We start from the raw sequence: 21,607 nt of genomic DNA on the forward strand, positions 1-21,607 counted from the left end.
ATCATTTTAAGTACTTAAATGTCGGAACCAAAGAGGAATAAAGAGTACATATTTTATTTTCAACCAACAAAGATCAAATATCACCACATACACATACAAGGTGACACTGACATTTCACAGACTCAGTTATTGAGACAAGAATCAAGATGTTGGTACTTGAAGGCTCAATTCCAGAAATCTTCTTTTATTCCTAGAACCTCTACATTTTCTGAAGAACAATGGGTACCTTAGAGACTGGTTTCTTAGTTACTGCTGGCTTTTTGAAGATATATAATTTTAGTACTTTTATATTTTAGCAACAGTATTGGTGGAAAGCAACATCAAAGACATCAACATAAAATGGAAAACCTGACGTGACACAAACATGGGTGCCACAGTCATGAATGACAGACGTCAATGACGGACCACACAGTGCTAGTGGTTATGTTGAACATCCTGTGGAGCAAGCGCCACAGTTCAACATGGGTGCAGCAAGTGCATCCTGTTACAGGATGCAGTACCTTTGGCAGGAGGGGCCACCGGTTTCTTAGCAGCAGGAGGCACCTTCTTTTCCAGTTCAGGTTTCTTAAGGATCACAGGTTCTTGAAAGACATTATTTTGTTTTGTAATTTCAGTTTCACCAACACAAGAACAACAGACACAGCAACAATATAAATGTGGTAAAAAATACTGAAACAGGGTGACTTTTGCAGGGACGGAAAGAAATGGCACAGTCTACTTTTGCTGGGAGTTCTAGTACCTGGGGCAGGTGGAGCCTCCTCTCTCTTGGGAATCACCACTTTCTTCTCTGGCACTTTCTTCTTGACCTCAGGCACTTTAAGAATATCATTTCATGATAAGATTACTTTCTTTTGGCAGACAAAATAAAGAGAAACCAGGAAGTCCAGACACACAAAGACCAACATGCAACAGGATGGAAAGGTAATAGAAACTGGAACCCAAATTTAGGATGTGATTATGACTTTTACAGCAAAGGGGCAGTAGCATATTTGATTATCAGAAGACAGGACTGTCACTTCAGCCATCTAAAGTTCACTGGGAATTAATTAAATTCTTATCTGTGAAGTATTCATAAAGTACTAAAACAGGATCAGCTTTTCCATTTCTTTGATTACCTGGCTATCCAACCTGTGGAAGGGTTATACTTAGTTTAAGTATCAAAGCCAAGACCATTTTAAGAAAATATTATTGAGTTTTAAGGAATTAATAGATTCATCATGCCCTGTATTATGAGCAGACTAAATCTGTCAAATTTGGATATTATCCTTTTAATGATGGAGTGCCTTTATGCTAGATTTTATTGTATTCTCATAACAACATCTGAGCCCACTGGGACTTATATTAGCATCCACACTTTAAGTCAAGGCTTAGATTGGTTAAAGCACTTTCTCAGAATAGCAAATAAAGTACAAAGCCAAGGCTAAAATCAAAATTTGTGGAATTGCTATACATATGTGTGTATATTTATAAAACATTGTGTATAATATTTACATCATAATAATTATAGCATAATTTCATGCTGCATCTTATATATAAATATTGGACACTATAAAAGCATGGACTATTACTTTGTTTTAAATAATCTATTTTTCTTTTCACTGTGTCAGCACAAGATCATTTAAAATTAACAACCTAACAGAAATGGTTCAACAGATAAAATTTAAAAAACTTTTATCTGTAGATAATATAACCTTGCAAAATATTTCCATGAAAATCCTGATATTTAATAAAATCACTGGAATTTGGTAAGCACTTCCTCCTGTTGTTCTTAGAATACTGGTTTTTTCTAATGCCCAATAAAAAGAAAGACTATCAATCTTCCTGGACCATTTTAGGAAATATAATTTTCCCTCTCCCCTATTACACTGTAATTTATCTTTTAACATGATGGGTGGAAAGTGGGTGTTCACTTTGGGGAGGTGTGCCTTCTGTACCTTTGGGTGGTGGTGGAGGTTCCACTTTTTTGGGGGCGGGAACAGGGACTTTCTTCACCGGTACAGTTTTCTTTGGTGCTTCAGGCACTTAAAAACATTTCATAGTAAGTCATTAAAATTCACAGGCACAGTGTGGTATATGACAAACCAAAGAGACACACATAAGACCATAGAGAGCTTAATGACCTTTCTAGGCAAGCAATTTGGAAAGACAATCAGGTCACACAGAGCAGACAGACACAGAAAGCAGACATAGTGAACAAGGCATATCCATTGGGAATGTGTCTGAGATTTAGACAGCAGGCAACAAAGCACGCTTTGTCAACACCATTGGAGATGAACAAAAAGACAAGAAGAACTCAACACAAACGAGTTCCTGGTGATTCCAAGAAGAGCTTGTGTACCTGGTGCTGGCTCTGGGACCCTGGGTTTGATCTGTGGAAGAACTTCCTCTTCTTCAGGTCCAGTTTCTTCTTCCTCAGGCACAAATTCTTCCTCTTCAGGAGGAATTTCCTCTTCCTCAGGCTCAAGTGCTTCCTCCACAGGAGCTGCTTCTTCCTCGGGTAGAAATTCCTCTTCCTCAGGGAGAACTTCCTCTTCAGGAGCAATTTCTTCTTCAGACAGAACTTCCTCTTCTTGAGGTCGAGCTACAGGAACTGGGACAGCTTCACGTTTCTTGGGCACTTTAAAGATACATATTGAGTCACACGAACATCACTTTTAGGTAAAGTAGGCACACAATAGGACAACACAGGAAACAAACAACCTGGGACACACAGCGTTGATGCTCCTCAACATAAATATTATCAAGTGTTAATTATAATTAGTGATGGTGTGGAGCCACAGGGAATGTTCCTTTTGGCCCTGGTTCTCATATTAATGTACCTTTCGGGGGTGGAGCTTCCATTTTTTTCAGAACAGGTGTTGGTTTCTTTTCTTCTGGGATGACCTTCTTGGGTAACTGTGGCACTTTAAAGATATTATCGGTCTTTAAGAATGTGCTCATTCACAATGTTTTAGACCCACTGACATAAAAAACAATTGTGACATACTTGGTATATTTCTAGTCAGACAGACACCTTGTAGCAGCATGTAATATTAAAGGAAAATGGTATATGAGTGACAGACGTGAGATCTGCCACCTTACATTGTAACTGATAATAGGATGTACCTTTGGCAGGTGGAGCTTCCACTTTCTTTGGAGCAGGAACTGGCACCTTCTTCTCCGGCACAGGCTTCTTGGGCACCTCTGGCACTTTAGAAACAATTTTTAGAGAAAAAAATCATACAACATAGAAATATGTAATCCATGCACAGTGTCAAAAAGATTGAAATTAGGTAATAAAAATTTGACAAGGAAATTCCAGGAAGTGTCCTATTTCTTGAAACACAATACTTTTGCACTCTATAAAAAGTGATAGTAAAGAGTGGCATTCCTAAAGAACATCGAATGGAATGAATGAATTGTTACACAAATGCAAATGCGAAGTTTAAACTACTTTGCCACATCTGAAGTTCATGTACCTTTGGCTGGCGGAGCTTCCACCTTTTTAGGAACGGGTGCTGGTACTTTCTCCTCTGGCACAGGCTTCTTGGGCATCTCAGGAACTTTAAAAATACCAAGTAGGGTTAGTGTCACATTTCTCCTCAATAGCTAAAAATGCAGCAATTAACATCTTAAGTGAAACGTCATACATGTTTTAATAATTTCACAGTAAGACTGAAGAAAAATAATAGTCACAAAACACAGGCATGAAAATGCACAAATGTTATGACTAGAAAAACTGAAGAAAAAAAACATGGACTCGTGATAAAGACAGCACATAATGCCTAATAAATGATGGCTTTGTTTATTTTAATACTGCAAAAAGAGTTTAGTTTACACTGAGCACTTTTTCCTAAAGAGGAGGAATCAAAGATTGTCAATAAGCATGTTTTCTGGGCAAGTTTAAGAGAGGGATACATGCTCCACTGCTCCTGTGACCAGCTCAATGATGCTTGCTTTGACACTGATACTACTTTTTAGAAGATTCGTTTGAAAGGCTAAGTCACAGAGCGACACAGAGGGAGAGGGAGAGGGAGAAGCAGAGAGGCACGAGACTATCACAGATTTTCATTCACTGTTTCATTCCCCAAATGGACACAGTAACAAGGGACTTAAGAGTTGAAAGCTAGGAGTTAGGAACCCCAAGAAGGCTTCCTCTCCAGTGACTGGAATTCAAGTACTCAAACTGTCATCTACTGCATCCTTGGAACATTAATAGGAAGCTGGATTATGGGTGCCAAGTGGAGGCTTCACTGTTTGTGCCACATTTGCCCCCGTAATTGGTGTTAACCAATATTATCACAGGGAGAGGAAATGCCATAGCTCACCAGGTTATTCTACATGGGTAAGTTTTTACATTATTCCACTGCTAAGTTATGAGCAGATGTACCTTTAGCTGGTGGAGCCTTCTCTTTTTTAGGAATAGGTACAGGAATCTTCTCATCTGGCTTCTTAGGAACCTCAGGCACTTTAAAAACATTGTTTACTGTTAAGTTCTGACCACCAAAAAGGAGACATCCAGACAACCACACAAAGTACATCCAAATCTTAACAGACAGGAACACACACAGGTTTCTTCTTAGAAGTTCACTCATTAGGGGCAGAGAGTTCCTCTATGGCTCCCATTGGATTGGTTGTGTACCTTTTGCTGGTGGGGCTTCCTTCTTTTTGGGAACAGGAACAGGTTTCTTCTCTTCTGGAACAGGTTTCTTGGGTACTTCAGGCACTTTAAAGATATTATGAAGAATTTTGGGAATGTTGCAGAAAAAATACAAAACAGGCAAAACATCTATAGATATCACATACTTCTGTATATTAACATGTCTGTTTCTAGATTAGGCAAACTTGGTCCCTGGTGCTAATATCCCCGAGATTCTGATCATGACAGTTGCTCAAGCTCCAAAGATACTGTTGGATATCTTTGTCTTGCAGGAGACATAATCTACCTTTGACTGGTATGACTGGCACCACTTCCTTCTTGCTTATGACTTTCTCTTCCTCATGCATGTATTCTTCTTCCTCATGAAGATATTCTTCCTCAGAAACATATTCTTCCTCAGGAAAGTACTCCACTTCCTCATGGAGGTACTCCACTTCCTCATGGAGGTACTCTTCTTCTTCTACAAGATGTTCCTCCACATGGGTTACAACTTCCTCTTCAAAGGCAACCTCTTCCGGTTCTCGTTTTTTAGGCACTTGGGGCACTTTAAAGATTTTCAAGTTAATCAATGAAATTAAGACACTTGAGCAACACAATCCCATTTACAACAAAAGAAAGAGCAGGCTTTCCCTGGCCCCCCCAAAAGAAGTTCACACACAGAACCACGCTTGAACTCAACATCCAGGAAGACAAAGAAGAATGGGCAAAGGAGTGCATTAGGTACCTCTTACAGGTGCTGCTACTTCTTTTTTAGGGACAGGTACTTTTTCTTCTGGGACAACCCTCTTGGGCTTCATGGGCACTTGAAATGTTAAATGTAAGAAAACTTTAGTGTTGGAAGCCACCCAGATAGCCAATTATTGCTTTGTTGTATTTTAGGTAGATGGAATAATTTTTGTAGCTGTCTCTACTGAAAAGGAATTTTAACTGTTCATCTATAAGGAAGTTTGATTTTCACAGATAGGATTCTGTACCTTGTAGAAATATTTACTCAAGTAAACATGAGAGGCAGAGCTGAATGATGTTTAGTGTTTGAATGTCTTTGTAGGAAACATCCATCAATGAAAAGCTAAATTTACTTCTGGGTTAGCATACTTTCAGAATTGTAGAATGTTACTTCATATAAAAATATATACTTCATATAAAGCCAAAAATGGCTGCATACTGAGTTAGAATTTTTCATCTTTGAAATTATTTTAGAATGCATAAACAAATTTCATTATTATACAACGTAGATGAATCAGGAGTATGATTTTTAAAGGTCTCTGATTTTTAGGTGCAAACACTGTATTCTAGTCTTTGTAAAAGAGGCTGTGGATTTTTAAAAAAATTCTTCCTCTTAAATGTAGCAGTATCTTATCCTGGATTTACAGATTTTTACATCCAAAATCTCTTAAGAATTAAAAGACATAAAATAACCAAGTAAAGCAAGACACAGTATGTTCACTTCAAAAGACATATTGTAAAAGACCATAACCTAGAAAGGAAATTATACCTTTAGCAGCCGGTTCAGCCACTTGCTCTTTTTCACGTTTGGTAATTGAAATACGTATTTTTTCCTCAACAACCTTCTTTGATTCTTCAGGTTCTTTAAAGACATTCATTATTAAAGAGCATTAAAATTAGCCCTATATGCATACTGTATAACAAAAGACAGGGACAACTGAAAGAATCAAGACTTGAACAATCTGTTCAGTAAACACAGAGATCATCAGACAAGAGACACAGGAGACACGATTACAGAATATAAGTACCAGACTTGTTTGAAGGTACTTATTACTCTGTGATGTACCTTTGGGTGGCAGAGGTTTGAGTTTCTTAGGAATAGGTATTGGTGCTTTTTCTTCAGGAACAGGTTTCTTCAGCACTTTAAAATATTAATATTAAGAGATTTCAAAACCAGGCTTCTCAAGAGTTAGTAACAACCAAGAGTTGAGAAATACCATATACAATGTGTTTCCCAAGCACACATGATTGGAACACAGCCACGTCCACGTGTGTTAGTAGTATACAGGCAGGCAGGAAGCAGAGGTCCCACAACGGTGATGCTGTTCTCACTACCTTTAGCTGGTGGGGCCTTGGGCTTTTTGGGAACAGGCTCTTCTTGTACAGGCTTTACTGGGATAGGCTTCTTGGGCTCTTTAAAGGTACATATGAGTAATTAGTGTCAGACTAAAAATATTTCTTAAAAAGAATCAAAGAGTTAAAACAGTTTGTTTATGGGATAGCCCGACCCTCAGGAAATAAGGTCTAAAGAGAATAACCTCTAAAAGATCCCAACAACCTATGTCACCCTTGACTCCTTGGTATGTCCTTCAATCAAACGAATACAATTTCATTTTAACATACTCAAGTTTTTTTTTCACTTTGGATCTACAAAGTCACGGTTAAAACTCTTCTCTCTATAATACTGTTTTCTAATGCTGTCTGTAAAACTATTTCGAATTTTCTCAAAGTTAGGCAATGGAGCATTAGAAATGAAATTAGGTACAATATTAGTGATTACTATAAAAATTCTGATTTGAATTTATTCCATGGATAAAATAAGCAAACTTCTTAGAATCTGAACTGTATGTTCACACACTTGATCTGATTAGGTAAGCACAACTGCTTATGTTAGCTTTCTTGTCTTGTCTTTAGAGGCAGTCATCATTAACTTGTGACACTATAAATTCTAAAAGTAGTATGTTTTTTTAATAGCCTATTGTGCTTGAAGATATTAAGCTTCAGAATAATAAACAGACATTTTTGATCATGTGTAAGAAAGTTCATAGGCACCTTTAAGTAAATTCTTAATTGGAGAAACTTAGAGACAGTTACTATTTTGCAGATCAGCAAAAATAAGGAGGATGGGTATTTTCAAAACCCAACAACAATTATCTTAAGATCTATAATTTCCTCCCCTCCCTTCTCCAATTAGGAATAACCAAGAGAAAGGAATTATGGATTTGCCAAATGAAACAGAGACTTTTCCAAGTTTCTTTGGGCATCCAACATTTTCTCCTGTTCCTATGGAATCTGCACACATTTATCTGTTTCAGGGTTATAGTTTTGCTCATACCTGTGGTATATTCTTCATACTCTTCCCGATGTTCAGCCTCTCGTTCTTCGTATTCTTCATATTGGTCATATTCTTCTGTTGGTTCATAGTCCTCAAATTCTCTGTACTCATATTCTTCAATTTCTTCATAATCCTCTTCCCGCTGTACTGAAACAGTTTCCTCCTCTTGTGTGTAGGACCATTCTTTCTCTTCTGTTACTGTTACTTCTAGAATGACAGTGACAACAGGCAGTGTTTGACTCTGGAACTCATTTAGGGGTGATAGCGACATTGCATTTTGAATTCACTCTTTTCTGATGGTCTCATGCACTGGTTACAGGAGACCCTGAGTATCCTTAACTGGTCAAGGTATCATAAAATGTCTATTTCTTAACTGTGATTTCAGAGGTTAGCATCCCTGACTTTAGTCAGCAAAAATCTATTAATGTCAAGGAGTCAAAATGGAACCTAGCAGGTGAAAAGTCAGTTTCATGCTTCTTATTATATAATCAGGACACAATAAATATACCTTTAGCGAGCTGAGGTTCTCTTTTTGGAACTTCAATGGATACTTTTTCTTCTTTAACAGCTCTTTTTCTGATCTCAGTCACTTTAAAAGAGTAATTATTAAAAGTGAATGACAAGATTCTTAGCTCTCAGCTATATGCTAAGACAAATTTTGAATAAATAATCCGAGAACAAAGACAACTGTACCAGTGCTGTTTAAACTTCTCATTTAAGTGACAAGAAAAAAGCAACAGACATGGATATCAACATGGTCTAATATACACGAATACTTTTTTTCTAAGCTACTTGATGCTTTAAGAACTCTGAGTAACTTTAGGGAGATCAAGCAGCATTTATAAGCGAATTGGAAGAGACAACAGAACCACAGAAACCATGACTATCAAATACGTAGAAGCAATAGAGAGATTCATGTAACACAGATAGTTTCTTTCCCTTAATTATAAGGTTTTTCATAAGTTCTATTGACATAGTTAGGAATTTAAAAAATGCCACATAAGAAAGAGTTTAGCAGTTGTGCTTAGAAAAACAAGACAAAGGACAAACACATTTTAAGGGAAACTATGCACTTTTGGCAGAGGCTTTCCTTTTTTTTTCTAGAAAAAGTACTTGTTGATTTCCGATATATTTAGTTTTAAAGTGATAAGATGGCATATTTACATTATTTACCTGGTAAAATGTAGTTCTTTATTTTCTCTAACGAAACACATTTCATAAGTTTAGTTACAATGTCTGGATGTTCTGTTTTTTGTTTGTTGGTTTGTTTGTTTTAGTCTGTTTACCTTTCGTTGGTGGCTCCTCTTCTCTTCTAGGTTTAAGTTTAGGGAACTTTTCCGGAACAGCTCTTTCAGGTTCCTCTGGCACTTTAAAGACACATTTCAGTTTAAACAACTGTTTCTCTCATGCAAACCATAAAGAAAGTTATAAAGCAGTGCGTCAAACATCAAAGACTTGATATTTTTCATGATTTTAAACACAAAGCAACAGCTACAACAAAAACCAACACCCAGAGCCAGTGCACTTGGCACAGACAGCAGATGAAGTGCTACAGTGGGCACTCAAGGGGCTGATGTACCTCTTGCTCTTGGAGGCTTCTCTTTTTTAGTTACAGCAACAACTTTCTCTTCCTGGGTAATTTGCATGTGCCTCTCAGCCACTTCAAAGATAATTTAAGGATTAGGGGATTATATAGCTTACTGGAGAATTTTAAAAGTATTTAGCAGCCAGAAAGTATTATGCTTGTAGAACCAAAGAATTTACAATACATACAGCTAAACATCACAACAAGTAATTTTACTCCACCCAAAGACAAGGTGATACTACACCACTGCCACCAACATACACCAACAGCCTACATCCAGAAAGTGACACCCATAGGACAGCAGCGGGAGAAACAAAAAGACAAGACAAATGTCTACAGGTTTTGGTCTGGAGGATTTTGTTTACCTTTGACTGAAGGAGGTTCTTCTTTCTTAACCACTTTGGGAGGAACCTTTTTCTCTGGAACTGGTTTCTTTGGCTCTTCTGGCATTTAAAAGATAGCAGGTAACACAGTCAAACATATGATAGGAAAACACTAAAGATATGATGGATAAACACATATTTGCTTATTACTGTTATAAACATCCAAAGAAGACACTGGTTTAAGAAGAAAGGAAAGAGAAGCACTTTCAAGAACAAAGTAAAATCTAATATACCTTTCGGTGGAGGCACCGTTTCCTTTTTTGGAGTCACAGCTGGGACTTTCTTTTCTGGCACAATTTTCTTAGGTGGTTCAGGGACTTTAGAAAGATGAAGTTTAACAATATTAATTTTCAATACATAAGAAGTGACAGAGAATTCTGAAAAGATCACATATAGACACAAAGACTGAGCTTAGATGGAGCAAAAATGCCCTATGAGTGTGCTGAGAACTTAAGTGCTATCAGCAAAAGGCATTGTTCCAGTTCCTAGAGCAAACGGCATCCGTTTCTTGGAGAGAAAGCGTACCTTCAGCTGGTGGAGGCTCCTCAGTTTTAGCAGGAACTTTTGGTTTCGGGACAATTTTCTTCTCACGCTTCTCAGGCACTTGAAAAGATGATAAAATATGCTTTGGAAATGCCCTGAGTTCTTTTTAAAATAAGAATATAAGGGGTCTTTTTACTAGACATAACATTTATTAACACTTGCATTACAGGTGCTAAATTATACGAGAACGTAAAGGAGGGACGAATCAACAGAGAGATAAAGCAGAATACCTTCAGCTGGTTCAGCTTCCACTCGCTTAGAGATAAAGTGCAGCTTTTCTTCCACAACATATTCCTCAGGCTCCTCCATCACTTTAAAGACATCAATTTTAAAGAAAACAAATTGCAGTGGTGTTCATATTTAATTTTAGTCTTAATTTGTCACTTCAACAAGAGATTAAAATGGCACAAGTTTAACACTTGGCAAATCCCTGATAGTCTTCATTCAAAACACCCAAAGAGTATAAGAAAGAGGTTTTATTAATTTAACTTTCAAGTGCATTATAAATGCATATAAGAACATTTATATTCACAGGAATAGCAGGGAAATTACAGAACCCCAACCAATTCTAGAAGCTGAATTACTGAGAATAGAAGAATTTGAAGACAAGTTGAAAAATAACAGAACACTTCAGACTCCAAAGCTCTGGGGCAGAAACATACACATGAAGATATAAAAGAGAAATGCAAGATGATTCATGTTCTTCCTACCCCTGCCTCTCCCCTGCTTAGTGGGTAGGTAGGGTAGAAGAGGTTGAAGATTTCATGTGATTTTTGAACCTATAGAATAGAAAGCTTAAAACACACCTGGCTCTTGACACTGAAAGCAAAGTTAACATGCCACCCATCTTTATGGCTTTTTGAAAACATCAGAATACCAAAGAAGGTCTTTCCTTTCAGTTTGACATGAATTTTTACTGCCCCCAAATTGATGATCAGAGCCAGGGGATGAGAACATTTCCCATCATTTTTAGAAGGGGTGGAGTTCTTGAGCTCCTCAGATTCTTGACTAAGCCCAACACCAGGGCCTCTTGCAGGAGGAACTGAGAGTTGGTAGAATTTTTTTATGGGATCCTATCCTGACTCTACACCAAACCCTTCCATTAAGAATGTGCACCATGTTAGTCATTAGAACTTTTCTTCCAAGTGGAGGAGAGTCTGAGGAACCAGATTCATTAACCAGAGGTATACTTGAGGGCGTCCAAAGCTACCATAATTCTACTTGTCCTTTCATTGAGAGAGGAGAGTTAATTTGTAAAGGGACTTACTGATTTCAAAGCAGAGCTACTTTAGAACTTTCTTGCTTTAGTTAGAATGTTAAATTTTAGCAGGAAACCTAGTGATGCCTTAATTAGTGGCAATATTTAAGAAACAACAGAAACTGAATTGTGGGCATGGGGGCATCCGAATACAAGTCAAGCTGACCACAGTTTTACATAATTGTTTTCTCCATGTATGAAATACAGAAAGGCCTCAAGTGTTCAGTGACTCACACACACAAAGATGACTCTGCTTTTGGGAATTCAATAAGGTAGTAAATGCTCTTGCTCATTTTAAAACTCTAAGGACATGTTAGTGATTTGTGTCATCAATATAAAATGGGTTGTGGCTTGCATGTTTTTAAGTGGAAAGAACAGAGCAGGATGGAACAAAAAACAATAAAATATATCACACACAGTAGGGGTAATATTTTTTTTTGTTTCATGGCTATATATGTGTGTGCAGGAATATAGTATGTAATATAGTTCTGTCTGTAGATTGTGTTAAAAACAGAGAAACAGTGTTAAGACATTAGATGCTATGGTAAAGTTCCAACAAACCATGCTGAAGTGAAGTTCTATCTAAAGAATGGATGTAGAGGACATATGTGAAAATGTGAGGTAAGAAGGAAAGGAAATAAACTGGATGTATACTCTAATCATGTGTAATGTTTCTCAACTTCGTGTTTTGAAGAAAAGGCAGATCCAATGAGGCTAGGAGGAGTTTCCTCAAAAATGGAATCTCTCATCAGCCTGCTAAACTGTGAAAGAAAACTTCATCAAGACACCAGCTCCTGGCTATCTAGTTTGCATTGTTTACCTTCGTATTCTGTAATCTCCACTCCCTCTTCCTCCTCCTCCTCTCCTTCCTCTTCTCTATAAACGGAAACAGACACTCTTTCCTCCTCTTCTGAATAACTCCATTCTGCCTCTGTGAATATTTTAAACGATGAGATTTAGTTGAAATTCAGCCTGCAGAAATACTCCTCGTTGTGTGGAAGATGGTTCTTCCATCTGCTGAAGGCATCAGCTTCCTTAGTTCCAGAAGGAAACAGCTGCTTTCAGATAAGGGGATAGCATTGCCCAAGACTGAGCAGATTTTCAAATATATCCAAGTGTGGCACTCTCAAAAGCACCACATTCACAGCAGCCCATTCACTTTTTTTGAATAGTTCAAGACCACAGTAGGCACAAGAGACACCCTTGGAAATGCCCAAGAGGTTGACACAATCTACTAAAAACAAAACAGAAACAACTAACAAGGATAAGTTCTAGGCTAAACAGTCACATCTGGAAAGACGACAAAACTTTGAGGAAACACATGCAGACTCCTTTCTGTTCTTGCTTCTGATTCTATACCTTCATGTCGCATGACTTCCACTCTCTGTGACATTGCGACAGCTTGCTTTTCTTCGGCAACGAATCTTTTTTCTTCGATGACAGCTTTCTTAGAAACTTCCGCTTTAAGAAAGCATGAAAAGTTGAAGTTTTAAAAATCAAGAATTTTTTTTTTACCAGTGCTCTCTTTTTAGGATCCTAGGGAAGATTTGCACATGGCAGCACTTTCGCAAGCATGATGGGAAAACAAGTAACAGTTCACAGGTGTAGTTTACACAAAGCTGTACCAGAAGCAAGACAAAGGGTGAGGGCAAGAAAAGAGCAGACCAAATAGGCAAGAATGCATATGCTAAGAGGCTTGTCAGAGGCCTGAGACAAATCCTACCTCGGGGAGGAGGAGGTTTCTTAGCGACAGGAACTGGTACTGGGACTTTCTCCTCAGGCACAGGTTTTTTGGGCACAGCGGGCACTTTAGAAACAGTAGGCACTTTTAGAACTTGACTGTTATCTCCCTGGAGCCCAACACAACACACCTACATGCACCAACTATGTGCCGACACCGTGAAAGTCAATATTTGTCTGGGAACCTAATTGTACATGAAGAGGGCTCCCCAAAAGATAGCAACACAATACCTTTTGGTGGTGGAGCTTCTTCCTCTTTCTGAGGAACAGGTCTTCTTTCTTCAGGAACTCTCTTCTTCGGTATTTCTGGCACTTAAAGGATAGTATTGGATTTTAACATTCACACGAAGGAAAACAAGTGATCAACACAGAACAGGAAGGTCCAATCACAAGGACATGGGTTACAGCAGCTGGGAGGAGAGGAAGTTATTTCAGGAGAATGGGATTAAGTACCTGCTGGAGGTGGTGATTCTTCTCTCTCTGTAACGATTGTTATTTTTTCTTCTGTGACAACTCTCTTCTGTACTTCAGAAACTTGAAAAGACATTTTCAGAATTGACTTTGTTTGCCCAAAGCAGCTAAAACACACTTATTTTGTGAGATTGTAAACACGTAGGCGGACATTTTGGTTAAATGGGCACTCACTATAAAACATTTATTTTGCACAAAATTAACTCATCTAATGGATAACTCAACACATACTCTTTTACACTCAAGACAAAAAATACGGCGAGTTGATGAAGCATGTCACTGTACCTTTAGTTGGGGGAGCTTCCTTTTTCTTTGCAACTGGAACAGGAACCTTTTCTTCAGGCACCGGTTTCTTTGGCACTTCTGGGACTTAAAGTTTTAAAACAGAGAGTGAGTCCCGACAGGAATTGCTTTGATAAAGGACATAGGCACACATGTAACTCTTCATGTAGTTCACTACTGCTATTATATACGACATACACAGTAGCAACGTGCTGTAGAAAATAAAGCCAGCTATAATGTTATAAAGGTTTCAATGTGATAAATGTACCACTGATTTGCAGGCATCTGGACAGTTAAAACTGAGCTACAAAACAGAAGAAGATACACAGGATTCATCCCTTACCTATTGGTCCAATTTTGCTACAGATTAGTTATGCAGTGTGTTTCTATAAATGAGAGATGTCTCTTGACTCCTTCAGGAGGTACCAAGTCACTCTGGGATTACTGGTTTTATTAATATGACTTTTGTGCTTGATGGCCAAATAAGCAAAAATTACTTTTTAAAGGGAGCTTTGGCTTTACTCTTATTATCTTCATGTTTAGTGGTCAAGTACTCAAAACTTGTTTTTTGTATCATTTGAAATTTAAAAAAAAAAAGAACCAAAATAATACAAGAGCCAAGAGTTTAAGAGAGAAATGGATTTGATTCTGGAAGAAATAGAAACACTGGACAAACAGACAAAAGAAAACACTATTAAATATGGCTAGCTTCAGTGACCACTTTCTCCTCAACAGGATGAGACTGAATTCCTGCTGTCTCTCTCTTCCCAGGAGACCAAATGTGTGCAGCTGTGGCCTCACCGCTTCAATCAAGTGTCTTTCAACACCACTCCCTTCACCACTGACGCAGAACTGAAACCCCAAAGGGAGTAGCAGTAGGCCACAGCGCACATTTGAATGCCAAGACACCTATATAAAAAAGTCACTTCAGCAGCTGAGTAGCTGATTGCCACATTTACGGAAAACACTAAAGAAAATCAGTGTCTCAAGAAAGAGGGTGAAAGCAAAGGCCACAGCTCTGTTTCCTGTCACCAGCGATGACTACGCATGGCTGTCACTTGCAAGACCATGTGTACCTACATGCTGCTAACACTCTGTGTTGCCAGTTGCTCTAGCTGTCTGTTCATCTCCATGTCTGCATAGCTCAAGTTTTTAAGAAAAAGTCATCCATGAGAAATTAAAGAGTCATTTTTCCCCCCTTGAACCATGACTATAGAAGATCAATTTCATAAATATTCTTTGAGTGGGAAGATCTAAAAAGTTTAAAGTAGTAGTTTGACATGGTTATTTTAATGTTTCTGGTGGTACCTTGGGAATATTCAGGATTGTAAATATTACATGTCAGAAACACAGCCCCAAAGCTGAGAAGCTTGAGAAACACAAGGAGAATTTGTAAAACAGACAGGATAAAAAGGCAACATAGTCCACAGGAAGACCACATAAACCAAGTAGCAGGCATTCCGGGCAAATGTTCTCCCCAGCACCAGGTCTGGAGTACCTTTCGGGGGAGCAGCAGGTTCCTTCTTCTTGGGTACAGGAACTGGTTTTTTCTCCTCTGGCACTGGTTTCTTGGGAGCTTCAGGAACTTTAAAGACAGGTTGAACAGGTTGAACAATCTAGTCTACTTTGAAGACACTTAAAGAGCACACTAAAGTTTGAATCCTCAGTAGAGTCTAAAAATTCAGAAGTAATTCAGTGTGCTTTACTTGTCATAACAAATACGAACTACATCAACACCATAAAGACATTACGTATGTTAACTTGAAACAAAGACCCAGTTAGGATGGCCTAGGACCTTGCAATGAGGCTGATGCTTGTACAATATATTGCCACAAATGGATGAAATCAACACACACAAATCAGACAGTGTCATTTTTTTTTGACAGTGTCACTATTGTGTGAAAGCAGATGTAGAGCAAAGAAGACAAATATTATGATTTTTTTAAAAAAATATTCTACCTTTGGCTGCTGGGGGCTCCACCTTTTTAGAAATGGGAACGAGGGTCACTTCTTCTGGAACTGGTTTCCTAGGTGGCTCAGGGACTTTAAAAGAAATGTGTCATATTTGATAAACTGTACATTTAACAGAACATCCATTTTGTTGCAAGATTTAGAACTAAAGAACAGATATTGTACTTCATTACAACTGAAGCCAGAGAATCATTTGGAAATGTGATTGTATTCCTTTTGGACTACGTGCCTCCACTTTTTTGGGAGTGGATGGGAACATCCATTCTTCAGTGGGAATAGTGCCTTTTCCTTAGAAACCATTTTTTTTTTAATGAACAGTAACTTTGAAGATAATGTTTTAGCAACTTAACTTTTACACAGTAGTTGCATGAAGACAACCACGTTAGATAATCTGAAATTTCTAACGTATTGGCTGAAGTTCAGAGCCTTGATCCGTGGCATGTTGGAAATACTTCCAGTATGACACCTCACGCAAAGCTCATGATTTCAGACTGGGGAAGGAATTTCTAGTAGTACAAAGTTAAGTGCCATTTCCACCAGGTAACAATTCAGAGGAAACAAACTCAGAAACAAAACTAGTAGAAAAATGCAGTAAAGAGGGAAGAAATGTTGAATATTTACTAGTGATTAAAATGTGACTTATTTAGTTCTACATTGACATAATTTAATTGCTAGCAATTGTGGTGTCAAATGAATGGCTGGAATTGCAAGATTTAGAACTAAAAAATAGATACAGTACTTCATTCCAATTGAAGCCAGAAAATCATTTGAAAATGTGACTGTTTCCATTTTTGATGTAGGTGCTTCCACTTCCTTGGGAATGGTTGGGAGCACCTATTCTTCAGTGGGATTTATTTAGTTCTAAAATGACATAATTTAATTGGTAGTAATTGTGGTGTCAAATACCTGGCTGGAAAGATTTCCTGAAAATGAAAGCACAGGCTCTAATGAGCTGGTCTGAGCTGACCCCAGGACATGGGGCAGGATTTCCAGGAGCTAGGTCCTGGGGCTGTGAACTCCCTGAATCAGAGTCTAAATCCTCTAGAACCTCTCTTTCTCTCGCCTGTGGACTCCTGATGGTCTCTTCACCACCTGTTTGCCTCATCTGGAACTTACACCAATTTTTAAAAGATTGTAAATTTCGAATGTGTCACTAATACCTTTTGGTGGTGGCTCAGTCTTTTTGGAAACAGCAACATGAATTTTCTCTTCAGTGACAGTTTTCCTTTGTACCTCAGGAACTTTAAAAAATGTACAATTACTGCTATAGCACTGTGCAAGATAATTTCCAATGAACACAAAAATGCAAATTAAAACAGACACAGGTGAAATGATAAAGATGACAGAGAATCACAAGCAGACAGAAATGGCCACATGATCACAGATTGTAAAGCAACAAGAGAGATAGAAATCCAACAAAAACCCTTGAAGGTAATCCCCAGTTCAAATTGCCTTATACCTGTGACTGACACTTCCTCCTCTGTGTGAGAAGCAAAAAACATCTTTTCCTCTGAAATAACCATCTTCTTTGTATGCACAGCTGGCACTTTAAAGAGAGTATTTCACATTAGCGTTTTATTTTTCTATAAGACATCAGATCAAATACATGGATTGTACACTACTTAAATCTTTAAACACACACTGAATGGGTTAATATGACAGCTTGATAACACATTTTAGTTTGCCAACAACATAAATCACGTTTTGATCAGTGGAGACAAACAGCCCATGAAGCCTTCATCAAACATCACTAAATGAAAATCAAATAGACACAACTTCTTCACGTGCTCTGCAGTGCTCTGCCGAATCTGCTAGAATCTATCCACAGAAGCGAGAGGATGGAAATGCTACGTGAAATTGGATGCATTGCACGGTAAAGTTAGAAGGCTGCCAATTAAACACAAAGCCTCCCTTAAAAATGTGAAATTTTAAAGCAAAAATAGAAACCAAGATGTTATTATTCATTCAAGTTATACAAATATGCAGTTCCCTCTAAGATTTATATTATACAAAACAGAGCTTGTTTTGGTGGTGGTTTTGGGATTTTTTTCGCAAAATATGCGCACATTTTCAGAGACATCAATAAAGCAGTCAAAAGTTGTAGCTTAAAATTAAACATATACCTTTCACTTCAATAACTTCTTCCTCTACTGGAATCCGGGAAGGTTTTTGTGGCACAATCTTCTTTGAAACTTCGGGGACTTAAAAAATATGTACAAATATATTTGTGTTGTGAAGAACATTTTTGTTCACAAAATTTACAAACAGTTGACTTTACAAATATCTAACATGTGAGTGCATATCAGGAAACAGACTGCTGTCTACAGGCATTAGAGGTGTGTTACATGATACCTTTGGTGACTTGGACTTTTTCTTCCTCCATTCTTCGAGTGGTCTTTTCAATTTTTTCAACTACTGGCTTCTTTACAACTGCAAACATTTTAAAGAAATTGCAGTACTTTTAGAATTTCTAGGAAAACTCTCCCTCGTCTTTCTCTCCACACATGCACATGTATATACGCATACATATACATATAATTATTTTCAGAGAGAGACAAATTTGGGTATGTATAAGGTTTAGTACTTAAATTATTTTGGTCATATTTATTTAAAATCTACCATAAAATCCTTTAATGTTTTATTAGATGAGTTAGACATTTTTAAGAAATTCACTGATACAATAAAACAGAGAAGAAGTTGTGCCTATTGATTTGAACTGGTGATTTATACATTTTTGCCAAACGAGACATGGTAATGCTAGTGCTCTGATCTACTAATGCAATTCCAGGTACTTACCTTTAGGAGGTGGTACTTTCTTTTCAGGCACTTTTGCTGGAACTTTTCTTTCATGTGATTCTTCAATTAGGAAAAATAGGATAGGAAGAGATGCTTAAATAGGTACATTCCTAAAAGCTGTATTTGTTGCAAATAAATCAAGATACATAAGCACACAAAATACTGCATTTTGGATCATTCTTGCTAACATAATTCCTAGTGCTGGATTTCAAAGACTGAGGTGCCAAAAAAGAAGAGGGAGGTAAAAACTGAACTCCTGTATTCCAAGACAGTACCTGGAATTCAGTCTGAATAATAGAACTAAAGGATTTATTTAGCATGTAATACCAAAGCATGAAAGTAACACTGAGGGAAATTACTTCTTTAAAGACTGAGTTTCTTTTACCCTGGATATAGAAAAAAAATAATATTAATGTGGAAACAATGGTCGAACCCAATTTCCTGTAGCCCTTGACCCTTTGTGCCCTAATCAACTATATAAAGATTACCAAAATAATTTTAAAAAGATGGAGTTTCTGAAGATTTCTAACCAAAAAATATGCCAATCTTCCTTTCGCCTAGTTCTAATCTACAGCTAATTGCCATGAAAACGCAATGATCTGAGGCAAAGAGGAAAGTCAGCCAGTGTAAGCATACCTTCATACACCTCCTTCTGAACTTGAATCACTTCTGTCTCTCGGTGTTCCTCCTCCCACTCTTCCTCCCCTTCATCATAGCCTTCCTTCCTTTCATAGTATTCTTGCCCTTCTTCAAAATCTTCCTCCCATTCCTCATAAACTTCCTTTTTAGCTTCCACCTTGACCTCCTCGTAGTCTTCCTCTGGCTCTTCATAGTAAGGCTCTTCAAAGGGCTCTGTGTAGGGCTCCACTTCCAGCTCGTCGTAAGGCTCTTCAAAAGACTCTATGAAAACTTTCTTTTCCTCATAAACTGCTTGCTTTTTCTCATACACAGCTTGCTTTTCTTTCTGAACTTCTTTCTTTCTGGTTATGGTTGTTATCTTGACTTCTTCAGCCTTAGATGACACGTCAATAATTTCAGGACCTAAAATAAATGAATATACAGATGAATATCAATATGCAAGTCACACATAATTGCTTCAATTCATTAGATGAAACAACACAGCCAAAAACCTCAGTATCTCAGATCTCCGCATTACATTGATGATTTGCTTCACATTTCTTTGTATAGGATTTGAAATTTAGTTGACTATGAAGGCAAAGACTATCATGATATCCTTTGCTCTTGCTGTGAAATTTTTCCAGTGTGAAAAAAATGCCTGCAGTAAATACTGCTAAGTGAGCATTTCCCCGTTGTTCCATGGACGCCTCCATTTGCAGAACTCTGTTTTTTCATGGAATATTTTCAAAACTTATAATTTTATAGATATATATTTAACGGTGCCTTAGTTCACATTTTCAAAGTTCCAACTATTCTTTCAAGCATACTTTATTTGTAAATCCACATTTTTTAAAGATGGAAGATAACCCACTCATCAATTTAATAAAGACAGAATTTATATTATGCAATAAATTCAATTGTTTCCCTTTCTATAACAGATCTGAAAATATCTTGAAGGTCCCTATTAGTTGAATGATGCTGACTGTTTATGATACACTTCAGAGGATTAGGAATGGCCTCTCCTTTTCTAGTCACCTTCCTTATTTCCATGTTGCCATGCGCAGATGCAGTCTAATAAACGCATTTTTGAGTTAGCTTTCCTAGCGTAGAAGCAATGCAACATTGCGCTCATTTCTAGTAGTACCTTTTATATTGCAATTCAGATTCTACCATTGAACTAAAACCTGGCAGGTGTCTATTTAAAAAATAAGAATAAATGACACAAACACAAATCTAAGAACTAAACATATTTAATCATTTCATTTACCTTTTGCTGGAATTAACTTAGTAGGCGGTGGGGGCTTGGCAATTTCTAGAGCTTTAAAAACATAAAAAAAAAGCATGATTATTTTTTGCATTGTGCCCTTTTTTTTCAGACAGAAAAGTTTATTTGTGAAGGGAGCGGGTGAGCAGGGAAGAGAGATGGAAGGGGAAAGCACCTCTGGAGAGAAAGCCAGGAGGTGGGGTGCCTCTTGAAAGAGGGAGCGAAAGATATCCTATGCCTTTTTTTTTTTTAAGAAAATCTATTTTTTGAAAGGTCAAGTTACACAGAGCCAGGGAGGACAGGGGGACAGGCAGAGTCAATGCATCTGTTTCCTAATCCAGTGCATCAGTGATTTTTTTTGCATGGTCTATCACTACTACGACACCACACCTTCAGAGATGGTCCTTGGGTGTGCGTCATTTCCAAACATAACTTTATAGAAATGCTAGGTGATGCCATTGGAACTAAAATGCCAACTAGTTTGATTCTAATTTAAGTTGTCTTTAATTAATTTAAATCAACATGGAACCGGAAAAAAAAACAGTGTGTCCAATGTAAGCAACGCATGTTTGATTTTTTAAAATTATTAACTATAAAGTTCATGAAATATCCATGCCAGTTGAGCTTCCTCGAATTCTGCAACATTACAACAAATGACCACTCAGACAAGAATGATGGGCAAATGTTGTCTTCAGCTCCTGGGTTCTCCTTTTAGGAGTTTCTTGTATTGTAATATTAGCTAAGTCTGCTAAAATTATGTGCTTAAATGCAATTTACCCAACTGTCTTCATGAACACTTTCCAGGCTACATTAACCAAAGCAACTGGAATTGATCTTCCTCACAAACCATTTTTTTCCCTGCAAATGTGGATATTGGAGTAAACTAGCAAGGATCCCAAGCTGGGTTGATGAAGCATCTTGGGTTGATGCCAGCCCTTGACTCTCTACTGGTATGACTAGATCAGGTGCAGCTGTAACACTAAAGAGTTGGGCTTA

General features: G+C 37.6%; 1 protein-coding gene across 1 annotated transcript in view; it reads right to left on the reverse strand.

Moving 5' to 3' along the window:
• TTN (titin) overlaps window positions 1-21,607 on the reverse strand; it is a 266,306-nt gene that overhangs the window by 141,194 nt on the left and 103,505 nt on the right. The window contains exons 111-147 of the mRNA XM_058664684.1: window positions 20,615-20,665; window positions 19,366-19,770; window positions 18,730-18,789; window positions 18,286-18,363; window positions 18,057-18,134; window positions 17,393-17,479; window positions 17,094-17,174; window positions 15,922-16,005; window positions 15,461-15,547; window positions 13,966-14,049; window positions 13,663-13,743; window positions 13,441-13,521; window positions 13,193-13,276; window positions 12,829-12,930; window positions 12,290-12,400; window positions 10,442-10,522; window positions 10,194-10,271; window positions 9,902-9,985; window positions 9,651-9,734; window positions 9,280-9,360; window positions 8,987-9,067; window positions 8,209-8,289; window positions 7,701-7,907; window positions 6,701-6,778; window positions 6,432-6,506; window positions 6,135-6,227; window positions 5,364-5,441; window positions 4,926-5,183; window positions 4,622-4,705; window positions 4,370-4,447; window positions 3,459-3,542; window positions 3,106-3,189; window positions 2,820-2,903; window positions 2,339-2,617; window positions 1,935-2,021; window positions 740-814; window positions 501-581 (exon numbers count right to left, since the gene is read on the reverse strand). Coding sequence (XP_058520667.1) covers window positions 501-581; window positions 740-814; window positions 1,935-2,021; window positions 2,339-2,617; window positions 2,820-2,903; window positions 3,106-3,189; window positions 3,459-3,542; window positions 4,370-4,447; window positions 4,622-4,705; window positions 4,926-5,183; window positions 5,364-5,441; window positions 6,135-6,227; window positions 6,432-6,506; window positions 6,701-6,778; window positions 7,701-7,907; window positions 8,209-8,289; window positions 8,987-9,067; window positions 9,280-9,360; window positions 9,651-9,734; window positions 9,902-9,985; window positions 10,194-10,271; window positions 10,442-10,522; window positions 12,290-12,400; window positions 12,829-12,930; window positions 13,193-13,276; window positions 13,441-13,521; window positions 13,663-13,743; window positions 13,966-14,049; window positions 15,461-15,547; window positions 15,922-16,005; window positions 17,094-17,174; window positions 17,393-17,479; window positions 18,057-18,134; window positions 18,286-18,363; window positions 18,730-18,789; window positions 19,366-19,770; window positions 20,615-20,665 — 3,849 coding nt within the window. The remainder of the gene's footprint in view (window positions 1-500; window positions 582-739; window positions 815-1,934; window positions 2,022-2,338; window positions 2,618-2,819; window positions 2,904-3,105; window positions 3,190-3,458; window positions 3,543-4,369; window positions 4,448-4,621; window positions 4,706-4,925; window positions 5,184-5,363; window positions 5,442-6,134; window positions 6,228-6,431; window positions 6,507-6,700; window positions 6,779-7,700; window positions 7,908-8,208; window positions 8,290-8,986; window positions 9,068-9,279; window positions 9,361-9,650; window positions 9,735-9,901; window positions 9,986-10,193; window positions 10,272-10,441; window positions 10,523-12,289; window positions 12,401-12,828; window positions 12,931-13,192; window positions 13,277-13,440; window positions 13,522-13,662; window positions 13,744-13,965; window positions 14,050-15,460; window positions 15,548-15,921; window positions 16,006-17,093; window positions 17,175-17,392; window positions 17,480-18,056; window positions 18,135-18,285; window positions 18,364-18,729; window positions 18,790-19,365; window positions 19,771-20,614; window positions 20,666-21,607) is intronic.

This window comes from Ochotona princeps, chromosome 5 (genome assembly GCF_030435755.1).
Source record: "Ochotona princeps isolate mOchPri1 chromosome 5, mOchPri1.hap1, whole genome shotgun sequence".
In the NCBI taxonomy this organism is placed as follows: Eukaryota; Metazoa; Chordata; class Mammalia; order Lagomorpha; family Ochotonidae; genus Ochotona; species Ochotona princeps.